General features: G+C 39.5%; 1 protein-coding gene across 1 annotated transcript in view; it reads left to right on the top strand.

Annotated features, from left to right (window-relative positions):
- The first annotated feature begins 456 nt into the window (after positions 1-456).
- SECISBP2L (SECIS binding protein 2 like) overlaps positions 457-17926 on the top strand; it is a 27691-nt gene continuing 10221 nt past the window's right edge. Inside the window, exons 1-11 of the mRNA XM_082290619.1 lie at positions 457-607; positions 9851-10029; positions 10628-10952; positions 11075-11210; positions 11600-11829; positions 11918-11942; positions 12682-12797; positions 14607-14738; positions 15280-15363; positions 16180-16347; positions 16498-16677. Coding sequence (XP_082146745.1) covers positions 590-607; positions 9851-10029; positions 10628-10952; positions 11075-11210; positions 11600-11829; positions 11918-11942; positions 12682-12797; positions 14607-14738; positions 15280-15363; positions 16180-16347; positions 16498-16677 — 1593 coding nt within the window. The 5' untranslated portion in view covers positions 457-589. The remainder of the gene's footprint in view (positions 608-9850; positions 10030-10627; positions 10953-11074; positions 11211-11599; positions 11830-11917; positions 11943-12681; positions 12798-14606; positions 14739-15279; positions 15364-16179; positions 16348-16497; positions 16678-17926) is intronic.

Genomic DNA, 17926 nt, shown 5'->3' with positions numbered 1-17926 from the left:
GCGGTCCTGCACGCAGGGGACGCGCTCCACAGCTCGGCCTTGCACTCCAGACACTGGTGCGACATTTTTAGATTTCTGCCTCTAAATAAATCGCAGGTTTGGCGTTTTTTTTTTTTTTCCTTCGGTGCTCCAGATAATTTCAAGGACACCGTCGGCCTGAGCCTCCCTCGGCGCCGCCCCCGAGCAGACGGGCCCGCAGCGCGCCTGCCGCCCTCGCTCGCCGCGGGCGGAACGGCCCCGGGCGGGGGAACAACGCTCTCCGCGCTGATCCCGCGGGTTCCCGCAGCGCTCGGGTCACGGCCCCACTGCTTTTCGGGCGGCCGGAACGCGACAGGGGAACGCCCACCGAGGGGGGGAGCGAAGGCGTTCCCGGCCGGAGCCCGCCCGGCTTCCGTCCCAGCTGGTCCCTCCCCGCCGCCCGTCCCGCCCCGGCCGTGGCGTAGCCGGTCCCGGTTCCCGTGATAACCGCGAGCGGGGCCGGCGCCGCTCCGGGCGTGTGCGGAGCGCGGCGGGGGAGCAGCGCCATGGGGGAGGCGGCCCGGGCCTTCCGCCGCCCTCATTAGAGCCGCCGCCCGGTGCAGCTGGAGCCATGGACAAAGCGGACAAGGTGCGACGGGACCGCGAGCAGCCGCCGCGGGAGGGGCGGCGGCGCGGCGGTGAGGGTGCGGAGCGGAGCGGGCCCGGCCGTGTCAGCCCCGGCAGGGCCGTCGGCAGCGGCCGAGCGGTGGGCAGGGCACGGCAGGGCGGGGCGCGGCTCGCGGCCTGTGGGGCGGGGGGCGCCGGGACCGGCCGTGAGGGGCGCCGGGACCGGCCGTGAGGGACTGCCGCCCCGCCCTGGCGGAGAGCTGCCCTCGGGAGGTGCAGACAGGGCGTTCTCCCGGCTGGAAGCGGCAGCTCGGCGTGTGTTCGCCGGCGCCGTTCCCTCCCCGGGCGGGAAGCGTCAGGCCGCGCCCGGTCCGGCTGTCCGGGGGAGCCGGGAACCCGGGAGCGGCTCCCCTGGGAATTCCAAGGGAGTTCAAAACTCGCTTCTGTTCTTCTCCCGCCTATTCCTTTAGGCTTTGTTTCGAGCTTAGGGAAGCATTGCAGTTAGTGACATTTAGTTTAAACCTGCCTGGTCATTAGTAGAGACTGGGTTTCTTGAGAAGGAAGCAGGTTTCTTTGAGAACTTAGTAACACAATTGAGGTGTCACTCTTGTTGAAATCCTGTAAACGTCAGGGTCGGGTTGAAGTTTTCAGTGACAGGACATAGCTGATGGTCTCCTCGTAGCTGCGTGGGTGTAGCTCGCTAATTCTACAGGTCGCTGTATTTTTTTCTTCCATATTAAACTTGCCTGTGCGAGGTAATCAGTTTGCATTTTTCTTAAGACCTTTTAAATTATAGGTATGAAGAAATATCAGCAGGGACTTAAGAATTTGTATGGTTTGTTGCATATGTGCAATAAAATATTTCATCATCGGGACGTAGTTCTAAATGATGTATCTGAAATGAATGATGTCATCTGTAGCTGCCTGGTATTACTTCTAAGCTTCTGTTTCAGCAGAATTTTGCTGAAAATTGGTGATTTACAGCTCTTTGTTTCCTAGTTTTCAGCTTTGGTGTCTCCAGGGGTTCTAATAGTAGGGTTAAGAACTAAATTAACACAGGTTCCTGTAGCAAAGTAGATAATGACTAATAAAAGCAGTGTCTAAAGAGACACTGCTTTTCATTCTGTACATATGTCTAAGGAAGTTGGTGAACAGTTTGTCTTATTGCAGTATGGCTCCCACTGTGGCTTTCTCCTTGGGCTTTCTGGTGTGATAATGATTTTAAATTCTTTTTTTTTTTCATACTTTTTATTTGCCTTCACGTAGAAAAACGGATCTGTTTCTGTGAAGTTTATGTTAGTCCAATCTGTAGAACTTTTTGCTTTAAAATCTTGGATTTTGGTGGGGTTTGTTTTTTTTTTTTCCCCTTTGTTTCAACTGTAATTAGTACTGCTGTACACATGTGAAATATTTATCCTTGTTGCTTGAGCTCTTCAGTACTGGAGGTTCACACACATGTCCTTATCAAACCATTCTCTTTTCATTTGTCAAAATAGTTCGTGAAACACAGAGTTGTTGTGTTATTTACAGTATAAAATATTGACTCTGAGTGATTGTCTTAACTAAGTGCAGTATTTCAGCTTGGAGGTGTAGTTAAGCTCTGAAGCAGGAATGATCTTGTTTATTCTGTTTGTAGCATATCTGGTCCTGTTGGTTCCTTATCCACTAGTAAGGCTTCTAGGCAGACAAATAATTAATACCTGATGAGTTTCTAAAATGATTCAACAATCTTATTGCTTTTGTCTTCTCATTATGCGGTAGCATCTTGATTAGGAGACTCCTAGATGCTTTGGGTTTGAACCTTTTGTGCTGTAAGAATTGAATGAAATCATTGTTACCAGCGTGTTTGGTAAGGTTGCATCAGTTTTGGGAGCCATTTCATTTTTCCTTTATTTGGGCTCATTTCTGTACCTGTACTGTGTGACATCTGATAAATGAATAGCAAAGCTTGCAAATGTGTGTTAGCAGTACTCATTTTCTCCTTCCTTTCCCTCAGAATGCTCTCTCGGGCACAGTACAGTAACTGTATGTGCTTATAGGAGTAACTACTGTGGAATTAGAGCATGAGCAGCTAGGACTACTGTACTGTGTTAGCGTGGTATTTCAAGAGTAAAGGAAGATCACAATTGCTTTTGATGGGTAAACAGTGGTGTTGGCTTAGTGAATCAGTATGAGATTTCATTCCACAAGATCATTTGGACACCTAACTGATAAGAAGATGTTGCTTTTGGATTGCCTTTAAGATCTGTTACCTAAATTCTGGTATGGTTTTACTTGTTTAATATGCTCTATGATATTTTGGCAGCTGACATAGATGAAAACAGAATAAAGCTGCTTATAAACAATTATTTTATGATAGGAGTAGTTGTGATTTTTGTAGTGGGTAAGTTTACTTCTGTCTACACCAGAACAAAACTGTTCCCATTAAAAAGCCTATGGGTTTCAGCAGTTAAGTGTAGGTTATTTTCCTAGAAGAGACAAAACTCAGCAGATGACCTCTGACGCTCTTTCTGTCTAAGCAGAATATGGTAGAAAAGTAAAGAGAAACAACTTCCTCTTTCAAAGGTACTGCTGTGCTTTGATTTTTCTCAGTCTTATACTTTTGTCTTGCCCCGTGATTAAGACATTTGATTCCTTTAGTACAGTTGAGAAATCAGGTGAAGTTGCAAAATCAGTGACCTGTGTTTTCTTTTAGTATTGCTTAAAGACAGCCTGTTCTGCTTGCCTCTGCTATTCTTGACCACTCAACAGGTGGCTTGATAATATGGTTGCCATAGAAGTAGATCTAGATCAATGTTTTGTGCTCTTTATCCTATCCGTTTTCCTTCGGTGTTTCTTACCCATGGCAGGTTTTTCAATGAGGCAAACTGGAAAATGTCTGATTTCCTGTACTGTTTGCACATTGCTTTCTCTTGAACCTTGCAAGGGCAAAACAGTTTGGATTTTGTGAGAGTTTTGTATTGTGTTATTTTAGAATATCTTCTCTGGTGAATTTAAATATTATTGATGTGATTCCATTAACATCTTAACTGTTTGAGCACAACATTATTTATCCTTGACTAGTTTGTGGAGATCAGGAAACTGATTTGCATAAATACTTTGGATTAATCCTTTTAGTACACTTTCTATAAAGCATTAAAGTATTACTACTTCATATGGATAGCATGAGTTTAGGAGTTTGTACTGTTAAATGCTGTAGAGTAGGTAAGTGAAGAGGTTCCTTTTGGTAGCTTTTTTACCTTTGGACAAGCTTTGTGTAAGGGTAAGTATTAAGTTGTATTTTCCTCCCCTTTTTTTCTTAGAATATTCTGGCCTTGAGTTTAAACATGCCAGCTTGTCACATTGTGCCACTTGCTTGTTTTCTATATATAGGTAAAAATGTTAGATATTTAGCTTTGTTATGTTCTGATCATGATACTTAATCCTATGAAAGGGAAGAGAATTATGCATGATTTCCTTTTTATGAGCTGAGGGAGAAGGGAAAGACTCACTTCATAGTGTATTTGCTTTAAGTGCTGTGTTGAAATTACTATGTGAAATGTAAATAGGGAGGATTAAATTTTGTGCTTCGTTAAATGGCCTGCTGCTGGTGTTTCCAGTTGGACTGCATATTTACCATTCCCGAGGTATCTGCCACTTAGAAGCAACTAATTATAGAAACAATGACTTCCATATTTGTAAAGTTTATCTTAAAATAGATGAACTGTGACTTGCCTTACTACTAACATAGTGTTTAAATGATGAAATCCAGAATTCAGAAACAGGATTGTTTTTCTTAAAAAAACCCCAAAAGTTTGAGCTATATTTTTGTTTTATGTTTGGGATGAGACTTCTTGTTTCCAGACTTTGAGACAGTAAAACAGCTGATTTTATTATAGCCCTCTGAGATGTGGCATCTGTGTCTATTTTCTCACCCTGTAAATGGTGAGATTGATATCTAAGCATTCTCCTCTGAGAGCAGGATGACAGAGATCCTATTTAATGGAAAATGCTGAATGACATTAAGCTACAATGAACAAAAAGTTTTCTAAGATTAAATGTACAGTGCTATAACTATAGGACAAAGTTTACCAGTCTGTTCCTGCTTGTGTCATCTTCTGTCTTTGCAGCTGTTGATGACTACAGTAGCTTTTATATAAGAAACAAAGGAGCTCTTCAGTATATATGCTGTCTTGAAAGACTTGTAATTGTTGGACTGAAATATGTAATGAGCTACTGCAAAACATTTTGTAAATTGAAACTAGGGATATCCACAAAAGAGACTTCTGTCTAGATCTTGGTTTCTTTTGAAGGGGCATGCTTCTGTTAATAGGCAGCTGATTGAAAATCTGATGTTTCAGCATGACTTAAATTTATATTTAGAATTGAGTTCGGTTATCAAAGGTTGATTTCAATAAAGTTTTGTTTGGCTTTGTGATATGAAAGGTTGAACAAACATGAAAAAGTTGCACTCAAAACTAAGTTCAGTCTTGCAGTATTTTCAGTGTTTGCTTTTAGATTGCCTGATCAAACCACTTAGTATTTTGTATTAAGGTCTGACCCTGCATTTACTGATGGCAGTGGCAAGGTGCTAATTTATTTTAGAGGATGTGGACTAGAATGAATCTCAATACTGTGAGGGCAGTTAAAGCATAAGCTTGTATCACAAGTGCTCTGTTGTAAGGATTAGGGAAAGTGTAGCAGCCTTCCCCCAAATCCTTCCGTGTTTGACAAATCTTTCTTGTCTGTGGTTACAAACCAGTGGCATGATCAGTCCTGTTTGTGCTGTTCGTATGTGCTTGGCACTCCATTTGTACTGTGTGGGTGAAATCTCTGAGGAATTGTGTTCACATAGATTTGCATGCACTTTGTTTTATGCACTTTCTTGTTTAATCTGAAATAAAAAGGAGCTTGTCTTGTGTTCTGGAGTTCACTTCGTTTGTTATTGCTTGCATTTTCCACTGAGTCTTAAGCACATCAGTATTTAAAAAACCAAACCCACCACCAACAAACTGCTTATTTGGCATTATTGTTTCTGTAGCTCACCAGAAGAGCCTTTCCTGTTAGAAGAAATAACAAGTTTCGGTAGGAGATACCTTCTGCTTGTCCAGTGCAGTGAGAAATTAGCAGCACATTTCCTTGATACTAAATTGATGGATGGTTCTTTTTTTTTTTTTTTTTTTTGGTTTCACTTTCTCTCCTTACACTATGAAGGATCAAGGCCATTTATCAAAAAGAGGAGGTGCTTTGCTGTCTGTCTTTACCAACATTTCCTCCTAACTGAGAAATCTATAGTCCTAAAAAGATCTCCTAAGATAACTTTGGACAAATTACTTAGTGTTGCTGTTTTGTTTCCCTCACTTGTCCAGTGAAACCACTAGCCATCTGTGAAATGTGCTGAGATGTCTGGAGAATCACCCTGGAGAGTTAATTCTGTTTATGTTTTGGTTTAGTAAGCAGTCTGACCTGACTTAGTACATTTGTTTCCCCTTTTTGCTTTAAGTTTGGTTTACTGCCCTTATCTGATGACACATCCTATGTAACACAGAACTCTTGAAGTATTTTTGAAAGACTGGTAAAATGCTCTAAGGAAGCAATATGTTGAAGTTAATTTAGTTTAGTTGGTAATACACTTGAGCTGTCTTTCTGTTTTCTATCCTGAAGTGGAAATGGGGCCTTGTTTTCTAATGAAATGTGTAAGTTGTGCTGAGGATTGGATGTGTTGTGCTTACAGAATGATTTTGAAACCTGTGCTGAGGTTAAGTTCTCAGTTTCTGTTTTGATGAGTTGGCATATATATGTGTGTGTGCATCACAGAACAACATGCAAAGTCTGAAAACAGAGGTTTACCCTAAAATCTGTGCCGAAACAAGTTTCTTGAAAGGATTAAATAAAACCCAACCGTCATAAACCAACCAAACCTGTAGGTGCAGACTAAACTGCACAAGAAAAATGTTTAAGGTATAATGCATGTAAAAGGTATGTGAAATGCAGTTTTGATTCCTTTAAATAACAGACACTCCCTAAGTTCTGCAAGCAAAAAAAGGAACTAACTTTAAAATACACCCATATGTGTTTATGATTACAGGATATGCTGTACCTTTATTTTACTATTAAAGGTAAGCTGAGCTTGTTATGAGCTGTACAGAAAATGATAATTAAATATATCAGGCAATTGCTCTGTCATAGCAATAGTAATCATAACCTGTATAAGAGACTGGGCAACAGGAAAGGAAGAATCAAAGTTGTCTTTCTAGTTTGGGCATCTCTGAATTGTTTGAACCTAACAAAATCAAGCAGAATAATGTGAGTTATTTTCCTAAAATCATAAAATTATGTGATAAGAGTTTTGCATCTTATGGAGGTTTTAAAATAAATTTTAAAAAACCAAACACCCCAACATACCCTTTTTTTTTGCTGGACGGATTGAAATAAATCAAAATTTATCCAATCCACCTTGGATGTAAAAATAAGGTAGGGATTATCTTTGGCAATTGACAGGAAATATTTTGCTGTTCCCACCTTGCAGGTGGGAATCACTCACTTGCTTTCTGCTTTGATCAGTTAAAGTTGTTCTTAGTATCTGATGTGAAAGACTATTCACTCATAATTCTAATAATGAGTGATGTAGTACAATATCACAAAAATCACTGTAGTGAGACCATTCTGCAAGAGACTTGTCAATAAAGAATGATTCTTGTATTTTCACATCAATCTCCCAAAGGAAGAGCAGACAACCAGACAGGAAAGATCTTTAAAACGGGAAATCTGGTCCCAACGTGAATGACAAATAGAATGTTTTGACTCTTTTCTGAGCCAGTACTAGAGTTTATTATTGATGTGTTGGCGAAAGTTCACTTGACGTGTTGTGATAGGATAGTGAGCAGCGGGTTAGGAACAGTTGTTTGACAGTTTTCAGTGTTTCCTTAGGAATACCACATTTCTAAAGCACTCATCCTGGTTTTACTCTTGTGTGTTCTGTGGATGAAGCACTTTTGGTGTGCTCCTTTAATGTTTAGGTTGCTCAGTTGGTTGGAGCAGGGTGCTACTGGCTCTGAGCTTGTGGGTTCAATCCCCATATGGGCCGTTCACTAAAGAGTTGGACTTAATAATCCTTGTGTGTTTCTTCCAAGCCACAGTAATCTCTGATATAGTTTTGTAGGCCAGCCCATAACTGAATCTATTCTTAAGCAAATATTTTTGCCTGACAGTCTTGAAATAGCATGGAAAAAATCCTCTTAGCTTTCAGGGAGGGATTTCACCGTTGGTATTTCTGTTAGTTATTATGTGATCATGGTACATAAACACTTCTAAAAAAAAATTTAGGAAAAGTCTTGTGTTGAGGAGGGTGCTTTGGAGCTTTGCAGAGGGGTAGACAAGTCACGAGGCATATGAGGGATGTGCCCAAGGCCAGAGAGGAAGCTCTGGGTAGAGCCTGTTGTTTGATTTGTGTTGCACAAGTTTGGTGCTACAGCTGCTCCACAGCTATTCCTCTGAATGGAACTTCAGGAATTGGAGAAGAGTTACTGTAGAAGAAAGGAATGTTGACCCTCTACTAATGATAAAGAAATGCATTTAATTGATATTAAGGTGATTGTTCAGCTGTAATGCAGACCTGTTGTACAGCAGTAGTGATACTTCTGTGTCTGTGCTTATAGAATCAGACTGCCCTGCATTGGAAGGGACCTTAAAAATCATTTGGTTCCAAACCCCTGCCATGGGCAGGCACACTTTCCATTACACCAGGTTGCTCAAAGCCCCATCCAGGTGGGCCTTGAACGTTTCCAGGGATGGGACATCCTTCCATATATTATATTCCATCTGTATATATATATATATATCTCCACATTATAGCCATAAGCACTTTCAGAACAGTCATTAAAAAATATTTTTCTGCCAAGAACAGTATGTCATGTTAGTTTGAAAGAAATACTTTTCTCACTGGGACAACTGTATTTTCAAAAAGATGTTTGGACTTGCCCTTCCCACCTCTTCCACTCCCATGCTGCTAAACCAGTATGGGATCTTATTTAAGTAGAATAAGTTTCGGGGACTTGGAGATTCAGATATTGGATGGGAAGGCAGTCTCTGGATGGATTGTGGATGTGACACAGAACAAAGGCATGGACTAAGAAGCGTGCAGTAGGTGTGGGACTACTTGCCATACTTCCAGAGCTCCCATTTAACTGTTTTGGCTCATGTGGATGTTCTGTAGGTAGTAGCAAGGATAGAAGACTGTCCTCAGTAAACCTTTAGGATTTCCTTTTTCTACAGTAAGAGCATGCAGTCACACAGGTTATGTGTTACCTTCGAGATTATTTCTTAGGCATATGGAAGGAAAAAGGTCTGGAGTCGTTGTCTGCTTTAGAAAGAATCTTCTTAGGATTTGGTATTCCATGAGGTAATTATACGTGTGAGACACGTATAATTAAGCTAAAATCTTCATTTAAAAAAAAAGATTATTTTCATCTGAATGTACATTATAATGGAATATAGAATTTGAGTGGTCTTTGGATGTGCAATTGTCTTACTCAATAGAGCATTTTTCATTATTTATGTGTAAGATGCAGCTATGTTGTACAAAACCAAAAATGTGAGCAAAACCAACCATCTTAAACTAAGGATCCCTTCAGGATTGGGGGAGATACTTTTGTTCCAACATAAAGTTTAAAACTTATTTCTAAGCCGTCTGTAATACCTTCTTCATGACAACATTTAATCATAATCTTAACAATTGAAAGTATGTTAAAATAGTGCAGATAGAATGTGTGGGGAAGGTTCTTCTGTGGTGCATCATCTCTTAGCAGTAAAACTATGGCTTAGTGCTGAAAAGTCTTTTTTATAATTGCCTAGAAACACGGTCAATTTTGTAGAGCAGGCCAGGCATTACTACATCTTCCATATGCTGGTTTCACTTCTGAAAGCCTACGTAACTGTGCTCCACATACAGTGCTAATTTGGTTTTGTTCTGTGCTCAGACTCATATATCCTCTGCAAGATCTGAACTTCAGTCCTTTTTAAATTAATTAGTGTTTGTATTGCACTTGTAAAGGTTAACACAAATGCTAAATGTTGGTGATCTGTATTACACCCTGCATTGATTGGAAGGATGCAATAAGCACTTGCCAACTGTTTTCCACCTCTCTTGGTTTACTGCAGAAATCCTGTAGCCTTGTCATCCATTTGCCTGCTGTTCGTGGTACTTTGCATACAACTTTATGAATCTAAATTTTCCCAAGCAATTTATGATTGTAATTAATGAAGACATGCTTTCTTTTCTCTTAAGAATGTCAAGCTGTCAGCTGAAGTAGAACCATTTATTCCTCAGAAGAAGGGTCCAGAAACACTAATGATTCCAATGGCGCTTCCTAACGACAGTGGAGGAATTAATGGCATGGAACCAACTCCAATCCCTAGCTACCTGATCACTTGCTATCCATTTGTACAGGAAAATCAATCCAACAGGTAATAAATGGTTGTGCTCTTCGTGGATGAAGATCAGATGATCTGTTTTTAAATTAGTTGGAGCTTGTAGTAGGCTTCAGAGGAGTCAGTGATTATGGGCTGTATATTCAGGTTTTTTGTTCACCATATTTAATCTTCTGACCCGTCATGTGTGAGGATGAAGTTTCTCTGTCCCCAGTCTTTTTATTTGTTTTCTTCCCTCTGCTTTTCTCCATTCATATTCTTTATTGCCTTTTTCCTGGCTGTGGAGGTCTGGTGCAAATCCCTCCCAAAGGTATCTGCTGTGCTCTTGGATCTTCCAGGGCAGTCAGGAAGTTTTTTGTCAGAATCTCTGATGCTTCTCTGAATGAAGCAAGGCTTTGGGTGTCCAGCTTGGGTCCTGCCATGGTGAAACAGTACACAGCTGATTCAGTACTGAGTGTAGGTATATCCAGTTTTCTTCACGTATATAGTTAAAATACTAGTTTAAAAAACTAGTTGAGTTTAGGAACTTACTATAATAGAACTGTTGTTTTTGAAGGGGTAATAAAGGTCTGAATTTTATTTCAGAGAGGGAAGACTTACTGAGCAATTTCTTTCCTTTTTGTTTTTTTTATAGACAGTTTCCATTATATAACAATGACATCAGATGGCAGCAACCCAGCCCAAATCCTGCAGGACCATACCTTGCTTATCCTATAATACCTGCACAGCCACCTGTTTCTACAGAATATACTTACTATCAGCTGATGCCAGCACCATGTGCTCAGGTCATGGGTTTCTATCATCCTTTTCCTACCCCCTATCCTGCACCCTTTCAAACAGCAAATGCTGTAAGTACAGTTACTGCAGAATGCACTGAGCGTCCCAGCCCGTCAGGCCAGGTCTTCCCATTGTCCACTCAGCGGAGCAGAAGCAGTAACAGGGGACCAGTTGTTCAAAAAGTAAGTCTGGTTTTGAATAGGATAAGTAGAACTGTATAAAGAAAATGTCTTTGCACAGGAAGCACGTATCTCATTTTTTTTTAATCAACTTTTTTTTTGTGTGTGGCAATGTTTGAAAACAGCAACAGCAGTTACAGATGCACATAAAAAATAAACGTCCTCCAGTGAAAAATGTCGCCACTCAAAAGGAGACCAGTTCATCAGGTCCTGAGAACAGATCAAAGATTGTTTTGTTGGTTGATGCATCACAGCAAACAGGTAATTTGTTTCTTAAGTTCTGGGTGTATGAAATAACTAGAACTACATGTCAGTTGTCATCTTTTCTAAAAGAGGGTGGACCTGATTCAGATGCAGCTTTTAAGAGAAGTCTTTGTGGCTCAAAAGGATAATGAAGAAAAGGTGCTGATGGTTGCAGATACCAACTCAGTATGTCACCTTATAATGTTGCAGTGATATGGTACTCCTGCAGAGACTTTGCCAGCTCTTGAAGGAGTTGCTTATTAATAACAGTTGGACCTAGACATAATTTAAATTCAGTGCTGGTTTAATGCAAAAACTGGCTTTTTAAATGTTTTTATGATGCGTAGCTTTTTCATGTCTCTTATCAATTCCTGCACAAGTAATTTTATTTTTATTGTTTCTTGAAGACTTTCCTTCAGATATTGCCAATAAGTCACTTTCTGAGAGCGCCTCCACGATGCTTTGGAAGTCAAAAGGCAGGCGCAGGAGAACTTCTCACCCTGCTGCAGAGTCCTCCAGTGAACAGGGTGCAAGTGAAGCAGACATTGACAGTGACAGTGGCTATTGTAGTCCCAAGCATGGCAATAACCAGGCTGCAGCTATGGCTTCAAGAAATACAGATTCTTGTGCAATGAATGTATGTAAACATAACTGAGTAACTTAACTATATTTGTAGCCTACAGACTAATGAAAGTTACTAAAATAATTGGTTTTTTCCTTTTCAGGTTGTAGAACCATCGATAAATACAAGTAAGCATTGTCTTGACTGGTGAGCTGTTTAAAATTTGGCATGGTTGCATTTGTATTTTTGCTTTACATTTTGCTAGGAACCACTTCTTGATCTACTTCAGCTCTAGCTTCTCAGCATGTATGTTTACTGTGATTTCCAACCACCTCCACCAAGACACCTGTTACTTGCTGAATGAACAAGTGTATAGCTATCATTAATGATTTATTAATAGCTGCCTTTCTTTAATGGGTTAAAAAAGCTAGAGACTCCAGTGGAAGCATTCAGACAAAGCTGTGCTTCTGTTTAGTTTGTCTTCAGGCTTCCTTAACTTGTTGGGCTGCAGTTCGTACCTGGGTGGTAACAGAGCCAAGGAGTTCTCATTCTCTGTTTCAGAAGCACTGATACTTTTTAGAAGCTTTAAATAGACCATGAACAAATAGTTTGATTAGTCTGGTAGTAGCAGGTAATGCCAGGGACTGCTGTTTATGACTGAACTGAAATTGGTATGGATGTGAACCTGAGATTTCCTTTCTTACTGCTTTGTGGTGATCAATTGTTGGCAGCTTGAATGTTCCATAAAGGTGACTCTGCCAACATCTGAAAATAGCTACAGAAGTAAATGTTGTCACAGGAGAATTAGACTTTCTCCAAGAACTTTATTTGTATCAGAATTGTGTTCCTGGCTCTGGTGGCATATGAATCATTGTGATATATTCCGGATGCTAATTCAGTTTTTCATAGATGGCACTTCTCTTTCAGCTGGTATAAGTTGGGCTAATGTAAATTCCCAAGCGACTCAAAAAAAGCCTTGGATTGAAAAAACTCAGACCTTTTCTAGAGGTGGAAGACAAGCTGAGCAAAGAAATAATCCACAGGTATGTTGTCAATGATTCTAAACTGAAGTATTTGGGGGTTTTTGTAATATGTGAAAATAAGGACTTGGAAAGGAATTATAAAATAAACATGCAAAAAATATTTAATGAAAACAGTATAGAAACTCAACCTTAAAGTCTAGTTGCACATTTCTAACTGGTATGTTCTTTGAGCTATGTATCTATTGTATGTATGTGTATATATATATATATGTGTGTGTGTATATATAGATATAAAATTGAATGTCCTTGACAGTCTTCTGCCTATAGCCTGTTCTTTATATGTATCTACCCAGGAAGAACATTGCATATATAAAGTAACCTGTGAAATGAAGGCAGCATGGGTGTAGAAAAGTTAGTTCAGTTTTTGACCCATTCACGCTTCAGGAGAAAAAAAATCCTCAAACTTTCTAAAGAAAGATTCTGATGTGGTGGTGAACTAGAATCTTGTGTTGTCACTCCTGTTGTCTTCAAAACTTACTTTTAAAAATTTGCATTAGCATACCTTTTTTTTAGCATTTTTATTATTTCTTAATGGGTTTAAAATTCTTTCATGCTAAAGTTTGAATATCTTTCTGTGAAACTTCTTTCAAGTGGGACACGATTTCTGTAATTAGTATGTGAGGAGGAAGAAGGTGGTCTTCCTAATTTTGAGAGATTTTATTGGGGCAGGTGGTCCAGAGGGGTGTAAAGTAGGCTGAAACATTTGCCTTTGTTTAAACATAGGTTTTGATTGAACTCTGTTATTGCAGACCAGAAAGCTGAGCTTCATATAAGTGTGCCTGTTTGTGCAAACATTATGTGAGCCAGCTTGGCCTGTTTAGGTTTTTAGATGGAATTGTTAAATTGTCTTGAATCTTCCTGTTTGGTAACTGTGGGTTTATTATATAAAGAAGTTTGTGGATGCTTGTATCTGGCTGTGTAGCAGTTCTGAATCTTTTTATAACCTGTTGTCAAATCAGAGGCTTTGGAAGCCACTATTGTTAGTTTATGGCATTGGGAGAGTAGGAAGAACCAGACTTTTTCATCCAGTCACAGTTTAGACTCTAAATCTGGCAGTTTTTTTAGATATTTAGAAACAAAGCTGGCACAAAGAGTTTTAAGTGAGGTTGCCTCAGCCATATTCACAGTACCTCAAGGCAGAATTGTCCTAGAAGCTATTTTCTGTTTAAATTAAATTGGTATGAAGTCTGTAGGAAATTTTCTTGAGAAATAGGTAAGGATAAATGTGAAATTCAAGTCATGCATTGGTTTTTGCCAGCCAGTCTTGCACATGGGTTTCCACCAACCTGTTACATAATAAACAGAAGAATGCTTATTACCACTATGCTGCTGTCTCTGGCCTTTAGAGAACTCTGTGTATGTGCATTATCATAAAAAATGTGTTGAAAGGGCAGTATATATTGCATGCAGAATAATTATGTAGTGGGAGAAAGTTCTTTGGAGTGATCATGGTTGCAGACAGTTCCTCAGGTCTGTTAGAGTCACCAGCAGCTCCTGAGTTTCTTTGTGTTTGGCCAAAAGAAACCTTTTTATTTAAGTTACAAATTGAAAGATGAATTGGCTTGAGGGGGAGGAATAATCTGGTGCTGTCTGTAGAATGTTTGTGCAGGCTTTAAAAAAAGACAATGAAAAAACCCACCAGAAAGGGCCCCCACCCCCCAAAAAAATTTAAACCACCAAAGCACAACTTATTCTCTAAAAACTGTACCTAGCTGCTAATTAGCAGACATGAGAAAGCTTTATGTGCATGCGCCTACACATACTGAAAAATTGAAATTATGAAATACCAATTGCATTTGTTATTTTCAGTCTGGATTCAGATGCAGAGATCACAGCACATCTTCAGAAAGAAGGCAGAGTTTGCAGAAACGACATGAAAAACCTTTAGCTACAAGCCAGGCGAGCAGAGTGGAGCAGAGTCCTGAACCTCTGTATTTTGAGGTACTGTCCTATGAAAACTGTTTCCACATTGTAGCAATGCAAGTTGTGTGTGGAATAAGTGATGTTCTCAATGGGAAGTTACAGAACATCTGGCTCCAAGAGGTGTACAGTTGAGGTCACTAATTTATTAGATCATCCTCTCATTGTGTACAGAAAGAGACCTGTATTTGGGTGTTGTGGAAATTGCAGTAATTTAGAACTATCTGTGATGGGCAATTTAAATAAGCAGCCTTCAAGTAACTTTTTCTGTTCACTTGTGAATGGAAATTAGTGTGTTCTCTGGTTTAGCCCCTCTAATTGTAATAGGATTTTTTTTGTGTGTGTGTGTAAAAAAGAAAAATCTTCTTTAAGAAAAAAATACTGTCTGGATACAGAAATGCTTTCCTCATTTTTCATTATTTTCTATTAGTGTTGCTTAATCCCTTCTAGCTTATGTAGGACTTAGGGATTCAGTTTGGTTTTCTGCCTCGAGCAGTTTCAATGATGCTTCTCAGATGACTTTGGTTCCATTCTTTCTATTCTTAATTTCTGCATTGTTTAGGATGAAGATGAATTTCCAGAGCTAAATAGTGATAATGGAAGCAGCAAAAGTACTAGCATCCAGCAAAAGATTTCACCCAAAGTAGTAAGTAGTCATTCTGTTTTGCAAAGCACTCTCTTTTGAGACTATTCAGTTTGTGTAATTTTTTTATGAATCTCTGCTACAAGAATTACATTGCAGTAATTGTGATGATCTTGGGGTGTTACTGTTACCAGCCTTGGATGCTAAAGAAATGCCAGTTAAAATAAGTGATGCAGGGAACCCATCTTAAAAAACCCCAAAAACTTCAGGATTTTTCTCGCTAAGAAGATTGTAAGACACACGTTACAGGCACTCAGTGTCACAGACTGTCCCAAGTTGGAAGGGACTGCTGCATCACAATGCTTTCATGCAGACAGCTCCTGAAATTGTTGAATCTGCAAATAAGTAGTAATGGTGTCAGTTTTTCAAAATAATTACAGTTTGTGTAGTTTCATTTCAAATGACTGCATCTGCTCTAAGGCTGTGGAAGCAGTTGCTGGAAAGGTACTTTTTTTAGTAAGTGATCTACTTAAATATTTTGTTGCAGAACCCTGCATATAGAATGCTTGATCTATTTGGCTGCTTTCCAGGAAAGTCAATCCTAAGTGAAATCTTGGGGAGGGGGAAATTCTTTATTTAGCAATCAGACTGGAAAACCTTCTGAACCCGTAATTGGAACTAAATAGAATAGCTTTCCCATACAAAAATGAAATCTAAGTTCCTAGTTTTATCAACTTGCTATGTCATCTAGCTGTAGTTAATTAGGATGTCATACTGGTAATCAGAGCCTTGGGTGATTTGATTTCTGAAATGCCACCTATTCTGGAGAGAAAGGTCTTTTAATTGTGGGGTTTTTTTGCATTTTGTTTAAAATTCTAGTTGGATGACTTACCAGAGAATTCTCCAATCAATATAGTCCAAACTCCAATTCCCATTACAACCTCTGTACCAAAGCGTGCTAAAAGTCAGAAGAAGAAGGCCTTGGCTGCAGCACTTGCAACAGCTCAAGAGTATTCAGAGATAAGCATGGAACAGAAAAAACTTCAAGTGTGTAGCACCCTGCCCACCCCAGCACTTGGTCAAGAGGAGTATCAGTTACTGATGCTCCTCTTACTCTCTAATAGCAGTAATCTCTTTGTAAAGAACATTGCAGGCACCATTTCTTTGTATTTATTGCATGTGATGTTCCTGTTGTAGGAGGCTTTATCAAAAGCAGCTGGAAAGAAGAGCAAGACCCCTGTTCAGTTAGATTTGGGTGACATGTTAGCAGCTCTTGAAAAGCAGCAGCAAGCAATGAAAGCTCGTCAGATCACCAACACCAGGCCTCTCTCATACACAGGTATTTCTAATCTAAATACCTTTTGTGCCAACATGAATGTGATTGATCTGAGCATCTTAAGTGTTTTTCTTTCTGTCTAGCTTTAGCTTTTGAATATAAGCATGATAAAAACCTAGAAAGATTATTTTTAAGGCATTTCTGAATAAATTTCCTGTGCTGTCATCCTCTGAGCTGCAGTGTGCAGTGGTGAAAATCCATATAGAACTGAGGCCAAATGTCTTTTAAAAGACCTGATATTCAAAACTCAGGATTTGTCTCCTGAGAGTAATTCAGTGCTGAAATGAATATGTGAAAAGAGCATCTACTAAAGGTATTATAAAATACTCTGAAAGAGAGGATACCTATGACTATGATATGGAGGGATATCTCCCTAGGATATTCTTCCCATTTCTGCTGATTATGGTTCTTTCTCAAACCAAATTTATTTCTTAAACTGTCCATTGTTTCTGTCTTATGCTTTTACCATCCATGATGTCCAGTGGCAGTGAATTCTAACCTTATTAGATCCTGTGTGAAGGAACTTTTCTTTCTGCTGTGTTTTTTTGGGGTGGAGGTCAGTATTGGTGTTTTTTGTGCTCCAAGTCGTAATTTTGTTAGCTTTCACAGCCTTTGTATTACAAAGACTGAGCAATTATTCCCTTCTTTCCTCCTCTGATTTTTAGATGTCTGTCAGGACTCTGAAGAGTCCTAGTCTATTTAATTATTTAATTCTGGAAGGATCTTTTCTGGTAATCCATATTGCTTTTTTCTGAACCTTTGTGTAGTTCTGCTGTATCATTTTAAAAATAACATCAGACATACACAGAATATTAGGTTATAGTTCCATCATGACTGTATACAATGGCTTAATTCTGCTTTTTTTTTGCTGTGTCTTTATCAACACATTAAATTAGCTTTTTTAATACTTGCTGCCAAATACAGAATTGACATTTTTGTAATTACTTATTATAACCCCAGTCTCATTCCTAAGCACTTGTAGGTAGCCTGGAGTCCATCACTGTGCACATAGTTACCATTTTCCTTCTGGTGTGTTGGTTCTTTTACCTGCTTTGAGTTTCAGCAGTGTTCAAACATTAATTCAAGTTGGCAAGGTTATATCAAACAAAGCTCAGCAAAGAACTGTTGGCATTTCCATTGGAGACAGCACTTATTTTATTCTTTCTGGCAAAAGATCCCCTTAACTACATGTTGCACTCTCTGATCTGTTTTGTCCTGTCAACTGTTCAAGTCTTTAACAACTGGAAATCAATGTTTGGATAAATATTTGTGATTTATCTTACCATAATC

Source organism: Coloeus monedula (assembly GCF_965178545.1).
Source record: "Coloeus monedula genome assembly, chromosome: 14".
Taxonomy (NCBI): domain Eukaryota; kingdom Metazoa; phylum Chordata; class Aves; order Passeriformes; family Corvidae; genus Coloeus; species Coloeus monedula.
This window is presented reverse-complemented; position numbering and strand designations above follow the sequence as displayed.